The 24,952-nt window shown below is 34.9% G+C and overlaps 1 protein-coding gene across 2 annotated transcripts in view; it reads right to left on the bottom strand.

Annotated features, from left to right (window-relative positions):
* Positions 1-23,536, bottom strand: part of KIDINS220 (kinase D interacting substrate 220) — a gene marked incomplete at its 3' end in the record, with an annotated part of 52,162 nt that extends 28,626 nt beyond the window's left edge. For both annotated transcript variants that reach the window (XM_015816157.1, XM_029284176.1), the window contains 16 exon segments: positions 763-1,052; positions 3,197-3,348; positions 5,604-5,769; positions 7,944-8,123; positions 9,601-9,765; positions 10,899-11,076; positions 11,554-11,652; positions 13,902-14,000; positions 15,332-15,430; positions 15,531-15,728; positions 16,624-16,722; positions 17,795-17,896; positions 19,106-19,204; positions 20,377-20,475; positions 21,246-21,344; positions 23,402-23,536. In XM_015816157.1, the coding sequence (XP_015671643.1) occupies positions 763-1,052; positions 3,197-3,348; positions 5,604-5,769; positions 7,944-8,123; positions 9,601-9,765; positions 10,899-11,076; positions 11,554-11,652; positions 13,902-14,000; positions 15,332-15,430; positions 15,531-15,728; positions 16,624-16,722; positions 17,795-17,896; positions 19,106-19,204; positions 20,377-20,475; positions 21,246-21,344; positions 23,402-23,509 (2,232 nt within the window). In that variant the 5' untranslated portion in view covers positions 23,510-23,536.
* Between the last annotated feature and the right edge of the window lie 1,416 nt (positions 23,537-24,952).

Below are 24,952 nucleotides of genomic sequence, written 5' to 3'. Positions count from 1 at the left end.
ATAAACACATTAAAACAGGCAAACGTCTAATTTAAATGCCGTAGATATAGCTTTTTTCCCAATATTTAAAGTAGCAAAATCTTTTGAGTCATTTTACTCATAATGTTTAGTTATCTACTTCAGCAATCCCCAATTTATTTGGTACCAGGCACCAGTTTCACGGAAAACAATTTTTCCACAGACCTGGGTGGGGGGGTGGGGTGGGGGGAGATAGTTTTGGTTTCATTCACTCACCTGCTGCTCACCGCCAGCTGTGCCGCCTGGTTCCTAATAGCCCACGGACCAGTACTGGCCTGTGGCTCGGGGTTGGGGATCCCTGATTTTATTGATAAACTGCTTTATTCTTATGCATCCCCATAATCAATTACAAGTTTAACTAAACTCAGAAAGTACAAAACAGATTCAGGAACATTCCAGAGAGTCTTAGAACATTCTATTTCCCTTCCATTCCAGGAAAGCTTGTCACATAATTTCCAGAACTGAATCCTCCAAATCAGAAGTAGTTCAAAGTATACTGAGAGTAGTCTGCCTCTGAAATGAGCCTGTTTCCTTCAGAAAAATATACGCAGAATGCTTTAAACCACTTCCAGTTTGGGGAATTTACTTCTGAAAAACTACCTTACTATTCTCATAATAGCATGATCTAAAGGGAAACCAAATGTTCTGCCATTCTCTGGAACATATCATTCCTAAATTGTGTGTACTACAGGTCCTTAAATAAAACTCATACAATTCAAATCAGCTATATTATATAATACTTACTTTCATAAATCCCTCACTCTTCAGCTTGTGTAGTTTTGAAGCAGCACTGTGAAGTCGTTTTCTCTGTGAATTTAAGATGGAGTCCATCACTTGCCACCACGTGCGACAGTTCAAGATAAAGCTTAAACCCACAACACATAAAAATGAAATCAGAATAGCATTCACTGTCATGTTTTCAGGATTCATTTTGAAATAGGCTATAAGAGTGATCCCAGCAACAACGCAGCTCAGAATAAAGAGGAAGATAACGAAAGATGGGAGACAACAAGTTTTCTTCCATTTCTTTTTACCTAGGAGACAAAACAGCAATTGATAAACACATATATTATATACAATAGATAAATTTTACATCATTTATATTCTACCTTCTTGCTTCCTAGGCACTCAAGTTAACTAGCTAAAAATTTAAAAACTCACAAAACAATAATTATTGCTAATCAAATTAAAAACCGTGACTAAATATAAAGTTTTAAACCCTTTCCTGAAAACAGAAAGAACAGGGGTTGAATTTTATTCCCGTAAGTTGGATATGATAGAAGGCCTACTTCTGGTTGCCTAATAAGTGAAGCTCATTAAAGTTAGGATAATTTTAAGTGAAACTGTCCTGTTGCCATTTATATCCAAGCGGGTTCACATATAAAAACCAGGTTTAAATGAATGCAACCCTAATAATAAGACAATCCTCCATTCCCAGAAAGACAGGAAATAAGACTGAGAATACAGATAGTCACTAAGGGATAGGATCGTAAGGCAAAATGTCACCTGACTATACCAATTTATGATAGCATTTCTGGCAGTCCTAGTCCCATCATTTGGTAAACCTCATGCAACTACAGCAACCCACAATCACATGATCACTTTTTGTGACCTCCTGCCAGCTTCCCCACTTGACTTTGCTTGTCAGAACATAATTGCAAGTTGACTGCCAAGTGCTCAAATTGCGATTATGTGACTGTGCGGATGCTGCGATGGCTGCAACTATAAGTACCCCTTTATTCAGCACCACTGTAACTTCAAATGGTCACTGAATGAGTGGACATTAAATTAGTGTACAACTCCAGTGCACTGTTCAACTAAAAACAAAGCTGGAAGTATTTCCTCTAATATATGAATGCAATACATTTTGATATACATGTTTAAGGTAAGTATTCATAGACAGCTATTAAACTGAGATGAATTGTTTTAGGCCAAATTACTGCATGGAAATTAATAGAGATCAGGAGACTGACCTATTGTTTTCCCGCAGAATGTTAATGGCTAGAAGCCCTTGTAAAAGCCCAACACAAGCTATGCATAAATATTTTGAAGTAAACAACACTGCGGTTCTTACTCTCGGATTCTTATTTTGAACTTTTCTAGAATCCCTTATCTGTGTAGAGAATATCTACACAAGAGCATTTTGTATTCCTTTTACTTAGGGGATCTAAAGTCCCGTCCCCCTCAAGTCGTGGAAATTTTGCAACTCTGTTTCCCACTTGGCCTCCCTCTAAGTCATTTAGGATTTTATAGATATAATAGTCTCTATGATAAAACTTGACGTGAAACCAAAAAAACGAACAATACAAATCAAGAAAGTTCAGAATCACATAAACCAAGATAATTTTAAGTCTCAACAGTATTGCAAATTTAGTTAGCTAGAAAGATTATAACATTAAATATGTAATTGCTTGTGATGAGTGATCTCTATGCCTATATAACACCCTTCTAGAAGAGCTATTCTAGTGCACACTTTTATGCTTTCTAGGAAACAGGTCAGTAGATACAGAAAATAGCTGACGGCGTTACAATTCTACAGATATAAAACTGTAGCCATGAAAACCAGCTGGGTGACCTTGAGCCACTTCTCTCTCTCAGACCAACCCATCTCACAAGGTTGTTGTTGTGGAGAAAACAGAAGGAGAAAGTTGTGTTGGGCATGTTCACCATCTTGAGTTATTTGTAAAAATGGCAAAACAGGATACAAATAAATAAATAAATAAAAATACAAAAGGTAATGAAATACGCGTTATCGCTTCATATAGTGTTAACATCATTTTGTTTTGAATGCAATTGCATGGCAAATATGAGCAGAATAACCATTATTTATATGCCCTAGTTTTGCATTTTAACCTGAAATAACACTGCCTATCAATATTACTTGTTTCTTAGATTATATTCCGCATTTCCTTACAAGAGCTCAAGACAATTCACAAAAATTTTTAGCAGCAGTCCTGTGAATCCGGTGGCACCCAATGGAACAAAGCCACCAAGTAGGTTTCCCTAGCCAAGACTGGCCTTAAGACTGGGTCTTCCCAATCCTAATCCAACATCTTCCTCACTTCACATTGCATAATGTGAAATGCATAAAGAAAAGTGCATTTCAGGGTGGGGGGAGGGGGACTGTGCTGCTATCACTGTAAAACAGAAAAGCTCAGTTCAACAACTTCACACATACCTTGAGTTTCTTCAGTTTTGAATACTCGAAAAAGACGTGTTGCTAAAAACCCAAATTCTCTCTCACAGGCATCTGAAAGGGTGGCAATCATTTCAGCCATTGAGGTTTCTCCACCTACGCTGGACAATCTATTGTAATCTGTAAAGAGAAACCTTAAACAACAAACAATTATAGGTTATTATTGGTTGCTACAAATAAGAGTTTTTCCTTTTATTAGGACATTTTTAAATTGCTGAGCTTTCATTATTAATCTCATGATTTTCATTTTATTTTATTATTAAAATGATAAATTCATTCATTCATTCCCCTGCTAGTTATACAATTATTGAGAGTACTCTTCATAACTATACAAGATATTTAAAACAAAATATAGAAATAATTTTGATTACATATTTAATCAAAATGCCATCTTTGTAGAGGTTGAGTCAGATAAGCATATTATTCTGTACAGAATGGAAACCTTACAGCAAATTCAGTAGTTATTGGTAGCTTTTCAATCTTCTTAAGAATACATTTCTGTATTGGTTACCAATAAAACTAAATGATAATTTTATTACAAGCCTGATTGACACTGTGATACCAAAGAGTTTTCTGTAAAATTTATTGTGAGCTAATAATCTTAATGTATTTGTATTTCTCCCTCCTGCGAAGCAGAATTTTCAAGGCACCTAACAATAAAATTCAAATAAAGTATTAACTTTTGAAATTGTCTCACAAATAAAATGTAGATTAGACATTTTATCATGTTCCATTATTTTATTATATTTTATTATATTTCATTATGTTTTATTGATTTTTTTAGTGATAATAAAATTCTGAAACTAAAAACTAAAACTTATCAATAATAAAATTACCGACTAGTTCTAATTGTAATTTAGTAACAAATTACATTGAACATCAAATAATTACCTGAATTATGTTTGTAAGTTGTGATAGTAGTTAAGTGGGTCCTCACATATGATCACACCCAATTTTACTTTTTTGTGGAAATCATTAAGCAAACACGGGGCAGTAAAGCAAACGTGGTCATTAAGCAAATTGTTAGCTATGGGGCATTTTCTGCCAGAAATCAAGAAATAAATGCTGGTTTCCAACAAAAACATTGAAAATCACGGTTGCATGACTGGGACACTGCAAATGGCAGATCGGAACTTTGAATCCAGCTCATAAGTACCTTTTTCAGGAAGTGACTAGTTATAAATCAAGGACTATCTGTATGGGAGAATTATAAATAGAGCTTGGAAACAGTACATCATTTCACAGTGAGTAACAGATTCCATGTAGTGAGAAAAAATCAATACCGCACTTTGGTTGTAGCATTCAGGCCACCTGCAATTTCTATCACAAGATTTACAAACCATCTTACAGAGCATAATATAAACACAATACAGATAAGGTATCCATCACTGTGCTCACATCTGAAATACCCATAAAGAAGCACAATGGCAAGCTAGTATATGTAGTCCTGGCCTCTGCTGAAATCTAGGTTTAGAGACAATTTGAAGAGTATCCCAAAACTGTAAAACCGAGTTCTTGTTGAATCCCTGTTCTTTGACATGTCTCCTGACTGGTTAAAATGTTCCATCTCATCTAGGTTAAACTATAGTTTGTTTGCCCATCCTGCCCATTATTGGTATCAGATACTCTTGATTTTTGGAAAACATTAAAATGTGCATGTTCTAGAAAATCTTAGAAACAAACCCATAAAGAAAGGTGAGGCTTCCTGCAATGAGTTTTTCTTGTGTATGACATACGATATTCTGCAAATGTGGATTTTAGTTTTATGGATTGCTGATTGTTTTCTACTCTTTTTACTGTAGTGTAGAGAATAAGGTAAACCACTCAGTCTCTTCAGACTTAAGAGGGATATAAACCTTAATACATAAATGAAATAAATTTAGAACTCAGTCCACTTTCTTAGATTTAAAAAGAAAGTGGGAGAAAGAACCTATCAGTGGCACTGAGCTCCAGGCAAGCTGCATCAGTACATGTATGTATTAAATGTATGGGAATAAAATAGAATCTTGAGAGACACAATAGCAGAATGATATAGTATCAAACTATTGAAATAACTAGTGCTGTTATAAAACAATGCACCCCCAAGAAATTAATCCAATGTTGATGGACTATTAAACATTACTTATTAAAAGTTACTTCAGAACGAATAGACCTAACATGGAAAATGACAAATTTTCTACATAATGCAGCCATTTATGAAATTTCAAGTAAAACATCAGAGTCCACAGCTAATACAATAATACAGTTTAAAAGAATATCAGCTAACATTCTTTTAAAGATTGCAGCTCAGAATTAAAGCTCTTACAACATACAGCCATAATAAAGCTCTTACAACATTAAACCTTTTAAAAGCCATTAAAAGCCAAACATTATTATAAATTGTTCTAACCTGACAGGTAAGGCTTTAGTAGTTTGCTCTGGCAGCTCAGGTGGGTTCACAAACATGAGTTTAAGAAGTAATTCCATGTAGCCAATATGTCTTGCCAATCTTGTACTAAGCACCCATGCCCAATTCCAATTTTCTCCTTCTCTTCGGCTCCCAAAATATATTACAGCTAAAACAAGATGGTTTAGATATTTTAAATGTTAATAGCATTTATAGAAAGTATTGCAAGATGTTATGTAATACAACTTAGCCTACATCACTGCTATACAATCATATATATATTCTCATTCAGTCCCACAGCATTTTTAGGAGATAAAACAGAAGGAATTCAGTTTGTTAAATGTTTTCTTATGATACATACAGATCAACAAGCACAGTGGGTTTTTAACATATTATAGCTAATTAATAAGACACTTGCAATCTATCTTACATATAATTTGCATGTCCATAACCAACCTTGCTTCCTCTGCCTCCCTAACTTCCTGGCTTATACCTATTTAAATACTAGATCAGTCTAGTCACTGTCTGCATCTGATGAAATGAATTCCAATTCACCAAAGTTTATGCTTTTTAATACAATGTGTTAGCTGGAAAAGGTACTATCAAATTCTTTCAATTTTATTTTTTTTGCTACCACAAACTAACACAGCTCTCCTCTATGTCTACCCAATATATCCTTTTGCATTTATAGATGGTCCTTGATTTACAATCAGTCATTTATTAACCATTCAAAGGTTGGAAAGGATGCTTGGATACAACAGCTTGGAAAGGATGCTTTAGTACACATAAAGCACTGCCCATTATAAAATTGCACCACGCCCTCGCCCCTACAGTCACATGATCGCAATCTTGGTACTTGGCAACCTGTTCACTCTGTGATCATGTGATGCCATTTGCAAACTTCTCTGCCAGCTTCCCCAGAATGTCACTGGGGAAGCCAGAGGGGAAGGTTGCAAGCTGTTGCCACCTGCCGTGGTGCTGAGATTTCATGTGGCAGACAGCTCTTTGAGAGTGACAATCTGCTTAACTACCACAACTGAGAGAGCCAGGTTTGCAGGCAGTGAGCAAAACTGTCACATGGGCAACTTGCTTAATGACTACTTCACTCAAACAACAAGAGATCCTAAGTGGAGGACTACCTGTTTGTAATTTCTGTTTTAAAAAACTCATTTTAACTCCGGAGAAGTTTGGCAAACACAATAAGGATTATGTACATTTTGGTGCAAGTGAATCATTATCTACAATGTCGTTAACTGCACTGAAAAACAGCACTGAATAATCAACAGCTGTCAATATATAATCTTTGAGCATAGTACAGTAGTCCTCGACTTATCACCACAATTGAACCCAACATTTCTGTTGTTAACTGAGACATTTAAGTGAATTTTGCCCCATTTTACAACTTTTCGTGCCAAAGGTGTTAAGTGAATCACTACAGCCGATAAGTTAGTAACATGGTTGTTAAGTGAATCTGGCTTCACCACTGACTTTGCTTGTCAAAAGGTTGCAAAACATGATCACATGACCTTGGGGCACAGCCAAGCATCTGAATTCTGATCACATGAGCATGGGGATGCTACAAAGGTCCTAAGTATGAAAAATGGTCATAAGTCATTTTTGTCAGTGCCGTTGTACCTGGTCACTAAATGTACTGTTGTAAGTTGAAGATAACCTGTACAGACGTTTATTGCTTTATGCTCCCTGAAAGACTCATATACTGTAGAGTGAATTCACACAAAGTGAAACATTGAACCAGTGGGAAAACTGGGGTATGCTGTCAACTTTGGTAACTTAAATGCATTAACAAATGCACTCACAAATGTTTCAAATCTTACTCTTCAGCCCTATGTTACTGAACTATATTTTATTCCTTGTTTCATGCTTTAGGTACAGTGAAAGCATTTTCTCCATCTTATCTACAACTGTATTTCTAATGTGTATGGTTATCATGACAGATAAAGAAACAGAAGAATCATACAGGTCCTGAATCCAATTTAGGAAATATATAAAACCTAATTATTGTAAATATACTAAGTTATCTTAATATATCACTCATGCTTGAAACAAACATATATCAGTAAAATTCCCTGCTGTTTTTTTTCTATCATACGATGTATTTTACAGACAGTTTTGATGTGGGGGATAGATGACATAGATATAATTTCTATACATACTGTTTTCTAGAAAGGATTTCCACAAGATTACAGACCTTTCAACTAGTGACAATGTTATAATTTTAAATAATGTGATTGGACTTTTGCTTCATTTGTGCATTAAATAAAGTATTAGCTTAATTTTAAATGCAGTAAGTTAAACGTTAATTTCACTTAAAAGAAAACTTACTGAAAAATACATATAGCAGTGCCAATAAGCTCAGCGCCACTGCTATTCCAAGTTTTTCATCTACAGTAAATGCAAGCAACAAGCCAAGGCCGCCACACAATGAAAGTGAAAGGAACACAATAAGCCAGGAAAATTGGAACAAAGGTTCAATCTGCTGTCCTGCAAATGTTTTCATTTCATCTAAAAAGAGAGAAATAATTTTTAGTCAACATAAAATTTTCAAGATAGATGCTATTTTCCTTAAAAAATAAAGGTGATTAGCTTGTTATTGTTGAGGTCTTATGGAAATCAAAGTGAATTTTCCATAGAACTATAGGGTTGGAAGGGACTTTGGTCTAGACCAGGGGTGTCAAACTCGCAACGTCACATGACATGTGATGACGTATCACGACTTTTTTTCCATTGCCGGCAATGGGGTGGGTGCGGTTTCGGCATGACGCATCCGGCCCGCAGGCCGGCAGTTTGACACCGCTGGTCTAGACCAACCTTCCATCCTGTATAGGACTCCTCAGACCATCCCAGAAAAATGACTATCCAATCATGTCTTGAAAACCTCCAATGACTGAATACCCAGACTTCAGGTAGCAAGCTGTACTGTTTAATAGCTTTCACTCAGCCAAAGAGATTTTATGGATGAAAAAAATTAAAAGTACAAGAAAAAGAGATACAAATAAATGGTTGGTTTTTCACAATAGAACCGCAGAAATATTTGTATTCGGATTCATGCTTTCATATTTGTTCATCAGTTTTCTAGAAATTACCACAGACAACAAGGTGACAAAATTTAGTAATGACAATAATTTAAATAAAAGGAAAGTATCTAAAATAAGCCCTCTAGACCTGCAAAAAGACCATTTTATACGAAATATCAAAGCAAAGGCACAGCAGAACAAAGAATCCCAACCACACATGTAGCATTTCACTTGAGTTGATAAAGTATCATGTACCTCTGATGAACAAAGTAATAAAAATGTGCAATATACAGCTGTTTTAAAAATCAGATAAAAGGGAAGGAAAATACAATTGCCAGTAATATTCTACTATAAAAATGTGCAATATAACCACACATAATTCTATTTAACACATCTAATAAAAAAGCATAAACAAGGCATAAACAATTCTCCCTGAGGAAAACTTAAAGCATGTGAATAAATGCATACATAAAAAGCAAAGTTTTTTTTATTTTCTCTATCTACAAAAGATAGATTTATCCAATAATCGTGAACAGAGGAAAATGATTTTTTTCAAATAGCAGTTTTGAATTTATATTAGATATAATGATGCTCTCCAATATTCATGTTCTTGTTTACTTTAAATCAAATGAACAGGACAAAATCTAGAAAGATATGATTGTAATTTCCTAGTTACTTAATGTTTTGGATTACCATTAAAATTGTTTATTCTTTTAAATAATTATTTGAAATTGTTGTTTTTCGTTTTTTAATTCACTGTTTGCCACCCACAGTTGCAAGATCTGAACTGGATGGCTGTATATATTATTTAAATAAATACATTTTTAAATAAATAAAAATCAAGTCACCTCAGTGAGATGGCCAGCAAATTAATATAATAATAACAACAACAACAACAACAACATAACAACGAGAATAACAACAACAACAACAATAATAATAATATATTCAAATTGAATATTTACCTTCAAGTTTCTTTAGCAAGAAAGATTTGCCACTTCCCCACTGGGCATATAGCCCAACACAAATCGGCGGCTGCATTGTTGGTTCACTAAGAATATCAGCTAATGCACTGCTGTAAAGATCATAACCCAGCATATCTCCATCTGATTCAGTAGGAGACAAGTGCCCTGCAATACAAACAAACTTGTAAAATCATCTGCTTTTTTTGCCTTGTTCTTTATTCACTAATACCAAATCATAGCCAGCCAGCCAGCCAGCTTAAGTAACTATTCTATAAAGACAAATGCAATAGTCACATGTTTATTTTCCACTCCCATATCAAGAATAAGAAAACAGATCAATCTAAGAGGTCATTCTTCTTTCACCCCCGGTTACTCTACACCAGAAATGGCAAGCTGATTATGTGAAAACCCTCATCAACCCCCCAGTTAGCATGGCTAATAGCAAAGAAATTTGAAAGATATACCCCAAAATATTTAGAGGTCATCAACCTATGGCTACTGAATCCTCTCTTAGTAGTCAGGTTTTTACTTGGTGCTAAAAGGTAGAAAATATCTGAACTAATCTAGTTTCCAAGAGAAAGACATTCCAAAGCTGGAGTGCCAGAATACAGAAAACCTTCTTGCTATTTAAATCATGGAGGAAAATTCATAATGTTATACATACACCACCCAGAGTTGCCTTGTGTGTGATGGGTGGTCATATAAATGTGATAATAACAAATGACATTACAGATGATCTAAGAGCACTCAAACACAAATTTTTAGAAACCAAACTAAAAAAGCTAGCATGTCTAAACAAAGCTAAATTAATATTTCTTTATTTTAAATTGGTTTAGCATGATAGGAATGATTTTGGCTTCCTCCATCCAAGAAGCCTGGAAGAGTTTGTAGACTTTCGGATTTACAAACTACTGTTTGGATCTACAAAGTATGGATTTGAAATCAGAAAAGTACTTTGTAAATCCAAACTACTTCTGTATCTATAAACTGTACTGATAGACATTAAACACAATTTTAAGTCCAGGCAACACGCCATGTATTTTTAATTTAAAAAGCAGATTAAAACCTGTTTAAAATCCTCCAACACATAGAGGAAGAAAGATATGCACAAGAGCAGGAAGAGGCTAGACTATTTTAACATATTTTTAAAACAGCATTTATCATTACGCTAAAAAAAATAGCTACTGCTGGGCTGACATTTTTGCATATTTAATCATTAAATGTTTTTTCAGCATTCCAGAAACATATTTTCCAAAGTATCAGAAATATTTATATTTTAAAAAATCCTAAATACTTACTAGCACCAAAGATTTGAGTTAAAATACTTTTCTGATGGCTGCAATCAATGTTGTAAGGGGTTTCACCAGCTTTATTAGGCCTATAAAGTAGCCTGCCATCTTTAGGATTTCGTAAAAGCAATTCTGCAAGCCTACGACTTCTGCCACGAATAGCAATATGAAGTGGAGTGTCTCCTTTCTGTAAGAGTTGTTGTAAGTTAATAGATGCAAAAGCATATGAGAGCTATACAGAGATTTAAAGACAAAATGCCATTTGGAGCACAGTGGACATGATGTATACCTGTCAAGAATATCTTATAGCAACTGCATCTTCTCTACAGCTATTTTGTTAAAGTGTTCCTGAAAAGTGTCAAACGCCAATCATATTTTTTTTCTTGAATCTGGATTTCTTTCTATAGTTTTACTTGCATAGCTCATATATTCAAAAGCTCAAGTTATGCTTCTCCCATTCCTTTATTCCTTACAAAAGTAATTTAACTTATTTTCTTTAAATGATTTGATTTCTCACATTGTTATATTCTTACCAAATGAGAAAAGTTTACAAAGTCATTTTTTAAGCAGATCACATTTTTCTCTTCATCAAAAGTATTGAGGGTCACCCCTCCACCACTATTTTACTTTTAACTTTTCACATTGCTCAACAATTAGACTTTACCTTATCTACAGCAGAAACTTTTGCTCCTTTGTCCAGCAGAAGCTCTACGATTTCAATATTTCTCATTTTGGTTGCCTTTATAAGAGGTGTTTCACCATCCTAAAAGTTAAAACAGAAAGAGGTTGAAGAACAGATAAAGAACATTTAGCCTAAACATTTTTAAAAGCCAAATTATGTTTCATGACAAAAGCCTTTTCCAGCAAAAAGTTTTGAAATGCATTATTTTAGCCATATTATTTTACTAGCTTTTAATTATATCAACAACTGTTGCACTACGTATATGTTTTAATCACTGCAAGTATGTAAACCAGCTGAAATTAGTTCTTGATTAATTTGATTATGTGCTATCAAGTTGGTGTCAACTCTTAGTGACCACTTAGAGCATCCCAAAAGTGGCCATTCGAATTATCCAACAGTACTCCCATGCCACTGTAATTGAACCCATCTACTTTACTTCTGATCATTCTCTTATCTTCTATCTTTCCCAGAATTATGAACATCTCCAGAGTTAGTCTTCACATAATGTATGCAAACTACGATAATTTGATCCTGTCATTTGCATTGTGAATGACATTCCTAGACATGTTCAACGATCCATTTTTTCCTGTAATTTTTTAGTTTAAAAATATCAAACTCTTTAAATCCTGCTTCCACAAAGTATTACAAGAAAAATCATTGTCTATAAAATTCTGAGCTCAATAATAAAATTTTCTATTTTTATTATTATCTATAAGCTCTGCCTACATTTTCTTTAAAATTCAACTTCACTATATTTTCATTTCTGTTCTGTATCTCTAATACAATTTTTGATTACTAGCTTCTATATTTCTGTTATCTTAATCTCCCCGTATATCTCTATGTCATGCTCTATAGAACTATCCATCTTTTTCTACAGTTTGATTTATCTTTTATCTTTTTTATTTTCTGTTTTCTATTTCTGTTAAAGTCTTTTCTTTTTCTTGCTGGGCTTCTTGATTTTTCTCTTTCAAATCTTTGCTCTATCTGAGCAAAATGGCTCCAAGAACTTTAATCTCTCGCCAGTCTGAGGGAAGGAAATAAACACCTCTATCCTCAGTTTTCTCAACTGCTGCCTCATTTCCTGGTGCCTCTTCCCATCAGGGCTATCTAGCTTTTAGTTTGCTTCTTTATTTGTGGTTCTGTTTATTTAGTCTTCATGAGGCCTGTGGCTGCAGAGCTCTCAGGTAGCCATCTTCTTTTCCCTCCTTCTTCTCTTTGCCCAACACTTCTGTCTGATTGGCAGTTGGACCATCCTCACAATGGAGAGGGTCAAGAAGGAAGAGAGAAGATGCTTTTAATCTGCTCAGACAGTCTTGCCCTCTACAATCCTCAATAAATTATTTGATTTTATTCCAGTTTCCTTCATTTTCCATCAATGAAATTCACTGTGATTTCTGGACTTCAAAGTAATTTCTATTGTTCTCCCTAAAAATGCTGAGTATGCACTCAAGATCACATTGTGGAAGCTATTTAGCTATTTAGCTATTTTTTATTATTTTTATTTATTTATTTATTTATGTATTTATTTTGCTTTAACTTGACTTGGAACTTGCATGTAAGAAGTTTGTCATTTATTCCACAGTTAGGCTCTGGACAGTTAGGTTGTTATAACCAAGTTCTTCCATTTCCATTCTACTTTGCAGCTTCTCTTTTGAAATACCATTCTCTAATCACAAGCAACGTATCTTACTTGTATGTTCTGTTTATTTCAAACTGAACTTGACCCTAAAACTCGTCAATCTCCTTTTCCTCTGCATCAGTGGATTCATGAATTAGGAAAAACTGCCATATTAAAGTCTAACTGATATTATTGGATCACTGACTGCATTTTATCAAAATACTATCATCACTATATCCTTCCCAATTAATTAAGTATAGGCCAACACTGGGAGGCCTACAATTAAGAATAAAAAAAAATCACAGAAGACAAGAAATCATATCAAAACAACATATAAACCATAAACCCCATCATTCTATCCCAAAGCCTGGTAGACCTGACTAACAGCTCCCAAGGTGGGAGTCACACTGAACTGGCTTAGTTTTGGTAGTTAAGTCTAAGTGCTTGCAATCACGAGAATAAATACATTTTATTTTACTGTTACTGGTATATATATATTTAATAAATACATATCATACTTCTAAGAAAACCAGTGCCGGTTATTGCTATTTAAACAGAAATATTATTAAATAAGGTTCACATTTATTATTAAATAAGGTTTATTAGTGAAGTTCAAGAACTATATATATTTTTAAAAAACAATAACATTATAGACCAAAATCATCCATTATAAAGCTTTTTCAGGCTTAGAAACCATGAATTATATACTTACCTTTGTACATATTTCAGTGTCTGGATTACACTGCAAAATATCTCTTACCATGGTAGCATTTCCCTTTTCAACAGCCCAATATAAAGCTGTTTTATTATCCTATAAATTAATAACATATATGATTAATATTTTAAAAGTCAGCTGGATTAACTTCATAAGCCAAATGTATCTTATATGTGTATTGTTTAAATACAAATAACTCAGTGGTTTTATTCAGGATGGAAATGTATATGTAAGTAGTCTGCCTACAAATTAGAATATTGTTATTACTATACATATACTTATTGTTATATTTAAGCAATAAGTTTATCAGAGTATCTCATAATCAGGTTTTCAAACCCATACTTCATTAAAATAAATTGCATGCTACTATTTTTCTGCATCCAACTAAAACATACTGTTCACATACAATGATGTAACTACAGGTAGTCCTCAATTTACAACCACAATTTAGCCCAAAATTTTTGTTGCTAAGCAAGGCATTTGTTAAATGAATTTTGCCCCATTCTACAACCTTTCTTGCCACAGTTGTTAAAATCTGTTTTTTCCATTGACTTTGCTTGTCAGAAGGTCGCAAAAGGTGATCACATGACCCTGGGACACTGCAACTGTCATAAATATGAACCATTTTCCAAGCATCTGAATTTTGATCATGTCACCATAGGAATGCTAAAATGGCTGTAAGTGTGAAAAATGGTCATGCCACTTTTTCCAGTGCCGTTGTAACTTTGAATGGTCAGTAAATGAACAGTTGTAATTCGAGGACTATCTGTAGCTCACAGCAGTAGCTAAGTGTCAAAACAACTGCAGGTAGTCCTCAATTTATGACCACAATTGAGATCATAATTTCTGTTGCTAAGCAAGGCAGTTAAGTCAGTTGTGGCCAATTTTTTGACCTTTTTTTTTTACTATAGTAATCAATGCAATTGTGAATCACATGGTTGTTAAGCAAATCTGGCTTACCCAATTGACTTCGCTTGTCAGAAGCCAGCTGGGAACGAAGCAAAAAGTAATCATATAACCCTGGGACACTACAACCATCATAAATACATGCCAGTTGCCAAGCATCTGAAATTTGTTCATGTGATCATGGGGTTGCTGCGACAATCTAAGTGGTGAGGACCAGTTGCAAGTCATTTTTTTCAGTGCCATTGTAGCTTTGGTCACTAAATTAATGGTTGTAAGTCGAGTTCTACCCCGTACACTGTAGATAAAAGATGAAACTATCTGTTCTACATTCTAATGTAGAAACAATCTGCAGTAAAGTTTAACAAATATACTTGCAAGAGTCAAACATTGGGATTTGCTATGAGTATTTTTTTCCAGAATGTCACTATTATCTGAGAATATGTCTCCTATCTACAAGGGATGCTTCTGCCTTCTCCAAATGACACATTAAGAAGCATATAACTAAACAGAGAATTACTTACCTGACCTCTGATGTCTATATCAGCGTATTTATGAAGCAATGCTCTCACAATTTCAACGTGACCACCTCTGACCGCCCCAATCAGCACAGTATCTCCACTCTGAAATTGGCATACAACAAATATTCCCAAATTAACTTTCAATGTGTTGTAGCACACATAAATAAGGCAACACTTCTATGCAATGCAAACACATACTCACTCGATCAGGAATATTCACATAAGTTCCTGCATCTAGGAGATCCTGCACAATTTCTATGTGTCCCTCCTTTGAAGCAATCATCAAAGCTGTATTTCCATCTTTATCTGTTAAGTTCACATTTGGATTTCTTTTCAGGATTTCCTTCACTGAATCTGTAAAGCCACCTTTGACTGCTACAATAAGAGCAGTCATAGAATTCTGTGAGAGAATAAAATACACTTACTAGCACGAATCAGTAGATTTTCTCTTAATGTACTCATTTCTTCAATACAAAATGTAAATGTATTGCATATTTTCCTACTGCTTTTTTCCCAAATGCTTCATTTTGATGAGGTAGCAATAACAAGAAATTCCACATTTCTAGAAACATCTGCACTTTACAGTAATTCACTCATCTGTATAATTGCCAGTAAGATTATATTTCTCCTTCAAAAATTTACCCAGTGTGTTATATGATTTTCTCTCTTTCTCTCTCTCATTTTTTAAAATTTCCAGCTGGGAGAAGAAGATATTATTGTATCAGTAACTAGCAAATGGGATCAAGGGTCTGGGGGCTTGTTCCTCTCTCTATCTCATCTTCCTCCTTTCCATCCCTTGCCCCAGCATCTAGTTTTTTGTTTTTTTTTAATGCCTCCATTGCTGGGAACACCCAAGGACTTTTTAAACTTCTTTCCCTCTCCATTTTTTAAATTTCTAATTATATTAACAATTATAATAAAAACTAATGCAAAGTAAAAAAATAAAAGAAACTGGAAAGTGCAGAAAACAAAAAAGAGAAAAAATAGAAAAAAACTCATTTACTGTATGCTGGGCATAGAGAAAGCAAAAGCAGCTGATCTTTCAGCCGAACTGAGACAGCAATTCTTCTCATGCTTCCTTATAGGAAGAGTACTATGAGCCTGTGTTTGACATGGACAGCAAAGCCTCCACTACTCAGTTCTTGGCATTTACTTCCCTGTGTGTTGCATGATGTCTAGATTCATTTGGATAACTGAGGGAACTTATAAACTGAATACAATTAATAAATGTCATTTGCTTTTGATTAGAAATATATTTTAACTAATATTTTTTTCAAAATAAAAGTTATACTCACAGCTCCTTCCTGATCTACATCTGCTCCCATCTGCAACAAATACTTTACACAGTCCAGATGTCCTTTTCTTGCTGCCCATACCAATGGTGTAGTACCATACTGGTAGAAAAAAAAATACATATTTTATACCTCTGAAACCTATAGTTTGATTGCTAAAAGCTGCTTCAAATAGAGATGACAAATATCAAAAAAAATTATAACGGGTTAGTGGGCAGAGATGAAATATTGCTATTAAGAGCAGGATTTTAGGAGGAAGATTAAAAAATCTTTACATGATGTAAAAATGTAGCATACAATCTCATTAGTACCAAAATGCTTATAAGTTAAAAGAACTACAAATTTGACACTCTAGCAGCATAGAGATAGTATATACCTATAATATATATTAGATAGATAGATAGATAGATAGATAGATAGATAGATAGATAGATAGATAGATAGATAGATAGATAGATAGATAGAATATTAGATAGATAGATAGATAGATAGATAGATAGATAGATAGATAGATAGATAGATAGATAGATAGATAGATAGATAGATAGATAGATAGATATAGACAGATATGAGAGAGAGAGAGCGAGAGAGAGAGAGAGAGAGAGAGAGAGAGAAAGAAAGAAAGAAAGAAAGAAAGAAAGAAAGAAAGAAAGAAAGAAAGAAAGAAAGAAAGAAAGAAAGAAAGAAAAAAAGAATGAATGAATGAATGAATGAATGAATGAATTTAGGATTTTTCAAAAGTTGCCAAAAAGCTTTATATCACAACTAATTCAATATTCTTAAAATGGATAAAAAAAAATAATGAAATACGCCTAAAGGACAACGCCCACTGGCATTTAGAGAAATGTAAAGATTAGCTTAAACCAAATAATACCACTCTAATAAATGTTTATATACTAGGGTCTGGACACAAATAGTTCACAGTGTTTTGTAAAGAATTTAAAAATGGTTCCGTATTTTAAATTTTAAAATATACTGCACTCCACTGGGTCATGGTAAAAAATGAAGTGTTGAAGTTTTATTCAATGGTTCACACTAAACATTTTTAAATATAACTTTACCATGAATTATTAATTCGTGAACTGATAGTTCAAGGTACAAAAATTTAACGCACGGTAATTTTCACTTTTTAACAAAATTAAATTCCAGCCTTAAGCAAATGCTTTCATTTTACCTTGTCAGAGCAGTTGACTTTAGCTCCGTGGTGCAGCAACACTTGCACTATACGAGAATGGCCTCGACCTGCTGCCCAAATTATTGGATACACACTATATTGCTTAAAGAAAAACAATTGAAAACGGTAAGAATAAAATGTTATCGGCTCACCCCAGTTATCAAGTATGAATCAATCCAGTATATTAGAAATAAAATGAAAAATAAAGTGATTTCTTCTTAACAAAAGTTCACTTAATCATGATAGCTGATATTAGAAAAAAAAGAATAGAAATATATTTTCATCAATAATAGCAATTAAATAACAATATTCTATCTCTATTGACAGAATTTAATTTGTACAAGTTTTTCAAGCACAGCTACAAAATACAGTTAACAGTCTATATGGAACAAGAACTTCTGAGCATGGAAGCAACTTCTCTTCTGCGTAATCAACATTCCTTTTAATGTTGAAAGCAGCAAAACATGGCAGAGTGTGCCTTTTTTTTATATGATTGACAATTTCTATTATGAGGGGTCTTCGGTGCTTTCTGAACTTGGTTGTTTTCTTGTAAACATTTCATTACCCAAACACCATCATCTACCAATATTCACTTTTATCGGTAATTTCTATTATCTTGAATTAATTCTGCAGGTAACTAGCTACCGTATTTATCGGCGTATAACACGCACAGGCGTATAACACGCACCTTCATTTTAAGAGGGAAATTTCAGGAAAAAAACTTAAAGGTGGGGCCGGGCGGCGGAGCGCTTATATCGGCGTATAACACGCACACATCATTTGCCCCCTATTTTCAGGGGGGAAAAGTGCGTGTTATACGCCAATAAATACGGTATATAATGTTCAATTAAAATTATTGTTTTAAAGTGCAATGAGACATTTGTAAAAGCATTACAGGTAGCCCTTGTTAACAACTGCCTCAATTAGCAATCATTCATGTTTACAATGGTGAGGAAAAGGAACTTTATGACCAATCCTTGCATTTTCAACCTTCACAGGCCTGTAAAGCAAAGGAAAACTGAAGCAAGATCATAAGCACAGTTGCAATTTCACTTAGCAATCACTTTGCTTAATGACAGAGTTGCCAGTCCCAATTGTAGTCATTAAACAAGGACCACCTACAGTATAGTCGTTTAGGGGGTAATATTAATTTTACACAAACTAAAAAGGACTAATGCTAGACTAATAGCCAACAGAAGAATTTCTACCTCACATTCTATAATTATCTAAATAATATTATTTAAGATAATTCCAAATACAAACTGATATAATGTTAATGTTTGACTGCAAAAAGGGAAAAAGAAAACTTACTATACCAGTGATGTTTGGATTTGCTCCTCTTTCAAGAAGCAGTTCAACTACTTCAGTACAACCTTTGTAGCATGCCCACATAAGGGCTGTCCAACCACCCTAAAACCATAAAACAGAAAATCATAATGTTCCTACAATTAAACAAAGAACTAAGCTACATAATTTGCTGAATTAATCTTCAAGACACCAATATATATTCATTTCCAAAGGAACACAAAAAGTGTTGTGTTGCAACGAAAACAAAGTCTAAGGACCTTAAAGAATAATAAATGTCGCAGCATGTAAGATTTGGGATCCATTTAATCTGAAGCACAGAGCATTACCTGCACTTATGATATCTATATAAATACAACTCCACATATAAACATGCAAATGTATGCACACACACAACTTCCACCCAATCAACTTCAGTTTAGGCCTTTCTACACACTGTGATATTTTTTTTTACACACACTGATAGTAAATAAGGGAGAAAGGAAATACATGTAATAATAAGGCAAAAGAAAGAGAAATGCAAAAAGTATAGGTGTTATTTATATAAAATCTGCCCATCTCACAACAGAATTCTAGGTGGCTTATAACACTAAGTAGTACTGTAAATACCACCTTTTTGATGGGGTTATTCACTGAACAGTTACTGTTGGACCGTGTACTTGTTAATTTCCTTTAAAGTTCCCTTACTCAAAAGTGTGTTCTGAGAAGTTAAAATGTTCCCAGTTTTTAAATAAACCACTTTTTATATCAGACTTGCATTCTGTTATTTTTTTTCGATCTAATGCATTCTATTATGTAAAACATCTATATGAATTTCTGGCATTACACTCCGAGAAAGACAATCACCAAACACTATTTATAACATACTCAAATTCAGTTCTAACATCATAATTAAAAAGAACTAAATAGTAAACAGGTAAATTCTCAAGTTAGGACAGCAATTGAGACCGGGACTGCCATCATTAACCGTGCAGTTGGAAAGTGCAATGTCACGAGTGCATCGCTTAGCAATGACAATCCCAGCAGTCCCAGCTGTCATAGCAACCTTAAGCGTATTCAATGGAAAGCAGCAGGAATCCCAGTAAGAAGCATACAAATGCTACAGAGAGTTGGGGAGGCCAGAGGGAGGGACTGAAAAGGCCAGGGCATGAGTTGGGAGGAAGGCTTGGAAGGAGGCCTGGTGCAGGTTTGCCTGAGTGCAGGATATAAATCTAACAAATAAAGATACTGGGGAAGTAATTGTTTGATCTGATTATGAAAGTAAAAAATATACCTACCATGTCTCGATGTTCTATATTCACATTGCATGCGAGGAGTTCTGATACAATATCAGTATGCCCCTCTTTAGCTGCAGAGATAAGAGCTGTCCAGTTATCCTAAAGTAAGGCAAAGAAGGAAAATGTCGTAGTTTTAGAAGTACTTAAGAACAGGTTTTTATATTTATTTAATTTATTACATTTATATAGCTGCTCATGTACCAGAAAGAACTTTCAGCTAGCTGTAAACAAAATAAAAACACAACACACCTTTTCTTTAAAAAAAAAAAAAAAGCAATGTTGAGACCTTAACAATAATTACTAAATTTGTATGCTACCTGACTTGTCAATGACTCTGGACAGCTCACAACAATCAAAGAAAGTACTATAAAATCAATAAAAAAAAATAAAGACTAAAAAAAAAAAGGTAAAACTTGCATTCATCTGCCTGCCAGCTCCATTAACAACTTGGCCACAATGCCTGAGGGAAAAAAAGTTCTTTCTGAAGGGCAACAGGGTTGCAATCATTCATATCTCCAAGACAAGGGCTCTTCCATAAGGCCAAGGCCATGACAGAGAAGGCGCACTTCTGAGGACCCATCAGATAACATTGCTTCACTGAGGGGACCCAGGACAGGCAGAAGCCACCAATCCAGATTGTTCTAGCTGAATTAATTCCCTTAAACTATTAAGCTTTAACAATGAACAATTCGCAGACGTGATGTCATACTTTATTACTGTAAGAACAAATAATAGGATAGAATGGCACAGTCTTATCTGTATATTGTGTGTTCACAGGCCTGACTTCAAGATACATACAGACGGATAGCAAATTAAATGTGCTGGAGGAGAAATAAAGGATGAGGCAAGATAAGCTTCTTAGTACTTACTGAATCTTCCAAGTTACAATTGGCGCCTTTCTTTATCAGTTCTTGGACAATTTCTAAATTGCCTTGCTCTGCAGCTAGCATTAAAGGAGTCTGACTATTCTGCAATCATAAAAAAAAAGCCATACATGTAGGAAAAAGCTAATTAAGAGGATATGTAACAATTCTTATAGCAGAATGCCATGTAGTATTAGACATTGAAGCATATCTCCTAAAACAGTACCCAAAAAACCACAAATGAGGTATTCCTCATTTAATAACTCCAATTGGAACCAGCAACTTTGTCACTAAGCAAAGTTAAGCCAAACATCAGATGACCGTACTCACTTACAATGGCAGATCCAGCAGGCCTGGTTGTGGCTGTCAAGCAAGAGATCAGGTGATCGTGACTTACAACCTCCTGCAGGATTCGTCACTGACTTTGCTTGTCGGAAGCCGGCTGAGAAGATCACAAATGGTGAACATATGACCACACCAGGGATAGGCAATCTTGGCTCTTTTATGACTCGTGGACTTCAACTCCCAGAATTCCTGAGCCAGCATGGCTGGCTCAGGAATTCTGGGAGTTGAAGTCCACGAGTCATAAAAGAGCCAAGGTTGCCTATCCCTGGACCACATGATGTTGCACAATGGTTGCTAAGCGCTTAAATTGTGATTATATGACTGCAGGGACATCACAACAGTTAATAAGCATGAAGACTGGTCATAAATCATTTTTTTCAGTGCCATTGTGACTTCAAATATTTGCCAAATAAGTGGTTATTAAGTGAGGAGTGTCTGTTATCTGAATTCAATAAAAACATTAACAGAAACAAGTTTAGGCAATATAATATCTTGTAAAAAGGTCATATCTGTGAATCCTAGGATCCTGTTTTGAAATTCTATTTCATCTTATAGAACAGGGCAGCAACTATTTATTGATTGTAAAAAAATCTTGTTAAATGTTTCATAATTTAAACATTAATCCCCTTATATTAAAGCCTTAAAACATAAATATATAATTTCTAGCCCATCAAATCAAGAGACTCCAGACCGCTTACAGTAGTGTACAAGCAAACAAAAATAAATAATTTATTAAATTAAAATTATAACCTGAATTAAAGTAACAAAAACTGAAAGAAAGCCAACAGAAGCATTCAAACCCAAGGAAGCAATGACACACCGTGGTCTCTTTCTAAAGCTCAGAGGTGAGAGGGAACCAGCCACACTTGTTCCATAACACAAGGGTGGCTTCTTCCTCACCCCCATCCCATCCCATCCCCTTCATATTTTGGAAGGCACAGGTATAAATTACCCCTTTCTTGGCCAATTGCACAGGGCGGATATTACTGTACATGGATCAGGTAATCAAAAATAAGTTTGACCCAGACCATGTAGGGTTTTATAGGTCATACCTAACACTCTGAATTGGACCTAGAAGCAAGCAGGCATCAAGGCAATGTCATTGGTATAATTCTGCTAAGATGGCTCTTGTCCATCAGCAATCACATTAGCAAAATCAGTGGGGAAAGCCAAATTCACTTAACAAATACATGGCTCCCTTATTGACTGTGGTGATTCATTAACCACAGCAAAAAGGTTGTAAAGTTGAGTATGACTCATTTAATGACTACCTCACTTAACAGAAGTTCTGGTCAGAATTGTGGTTGTAAGCCAAAGACTACCAGTATTCATAGTACTGAGAATCCTGCATATATTCTTAGAGTATACAAGCTGAAACATAAACCTGATTTCACTGCAGGAAGTTATCCCAACTATCTTACATGAATTTTCCCAAATGAAATCCAAGTAAGAGCCAATGTGAGTCACTAGCACACTAAGTCTCTTTTTCATCTATTGACTCCTCAGTAAACCAAGCAACAGACCAGGATTAACTAACATAGAGGGGCTACTTGGAGATTGCAGGCTAGTCTTGTGGTAGAATTATCTTTCATAAGGCACCTAAGATTCCCTGCCTCTGCAGAGGCTGGCAAAGGGGATAAGCTACAGACTAGCCAAAAAGTAATCTGACCATGTCAACATCCCACATTTAAAGATGACAAATTAATTGCTCTAAAATGTCAAACAGAATGAATATCAGAGAGATGCCATGCTCCCACAAGTTCTGAAGTATTTCTTCTGGATAGTTTTCAAAGTGTTTACTTCACAGTTTATCATACCTCGTCCCTCTCATCCACATCTTTGCACTTTTCAAGAAATGCTTTCAAAGCTGGAACATTTTCTTCTTCCACATAAGTCACCAAACTCTGAGACATCAGATTAGCCATCCTTAGCAGTTAAGGTTCCACAATGCCAGTTATCTACAAAGGAACCATTTTAATGTGTCAGTAACATACTGAAAGGGGCAGATGACAAAATGACTTCATGCCTATCACTAGAAAAAATTATTTCAATTATATCCGTATACAGATAATGTTCAAGGTACTCAGTTTTTTAGTGTCATAATAAAAAAAATGAATTACAAACAAAATGTTCTGCACATTTCAAACTTTTATTTGGTAATTTAGTTTGATACAGCAATAGCAAATTCTCTTTAAAATGTCTTACTTTATACCATAGCTTTATTTTACATCTGACGCCAAATATATAAATATTTCCTTTAACCGTGTATTTACCAGTACTGCAGTATTTTGGATTGTCATAGCTCAAAAATATACACCAGAAGAGAACACTTAGAAAAAAAAAGTTCAACTAAGGCCTTTCTCAAAATATGACAATACAAGTTACAACAGAGGTCTTCTGTTACTATTTGAAACAACAAATAAACCTATGCATACCACAACCGATGTGCAATCCCCTCATGCTTTTAAGAGTTTGCCTCTAGTGTCTCTAGCAGAAATGCTGGCTGTGTTTCCAACTTTTTACTTCCAGCATGGCTGTCCAGTCTCTTCTTAAAAACTTCCAGTGTTGGAGCATTCACAGCTTCTGGAGGCAAGTTGTTCCACTGATTAATTGTTCTGTCAGGAAATTTCTCCTCAGTTCTAGGTTGCTTCTCTCTTTGATTAGTTTCCATCCATTGCTTCTTGTCCTGCCTTCAGGTGCTTTGGAGAATAGCTTGACTCTCTCTTCTTTGTGGCATTAAACTAGACATACCCAATTCCAGGAACTGTTGTTTTAGCCTCCAGTCCCCTAATCATCTTTCTTGCTCTTCTCTGTATTCTTTCTAGAATCTCAACATCTTTTTTACATCGTGGTGACCAAAACTGGATGCAGTATTCCAAGTGTGGCCTTACCAAGGCATTGTAAAGTGGTAGTAACACTTCCACGTGATCTTGATTCTATCTCTCTGTTAATGCAGCCTAGAACTGTGTTGGCTTTTTTTTGGCAGCTGCAGCACACTGCTGGCTCATATTTAAGAGATTGTCCACTAGGACTCCAAGATCCCTCTCACAGTTACTACTGCTGAGCAAAGTACCACCTACACTATACCTGTGCATTTTCTTGCCTAAATGTAGAACCTTACTTTTTTCACCATTGAATTTCATTTTGTTAGATAACGTCCAATATTCAAGTCTGTCAAGAGCCTTCTGTATCTTAAGCCTATCTTCTGGAGTGTTGGCTATTCCTGCCAGCTTGGTATCATCTGCAAATTTGATGAGTTTCCCATCTATCCCCTCAACCAAATCAGTGATGAAGATGTTGAAGAGCACTGGGCCCAGAACAGAGCCCTAGGCTCCCCCACTACACACTTCCCTCCATGTAGATACAGT

This window comes from Protobothrops mucrosquamatus, unplaced genomic scaffold, assembly GCF_001527695.2.
Source record: "Protobothrops mucrosquamatus isolate PMUCROS unplaced genomic scaffold, P.Mucros_1.0 scaffold404, whole genome shotgun sequence".
In the NCBI taxonomy this organism is placed as follows: domain Eukaryota; kingdom Metazoa; phylum Chordata; class Lepidosauria; order Squamata; family Viperidae; genus Protobothrops; species Protobothrops mucrosquamatus.
This window is presented reverse-complemented; position numbering and strand designations above follow the sequence as displayed.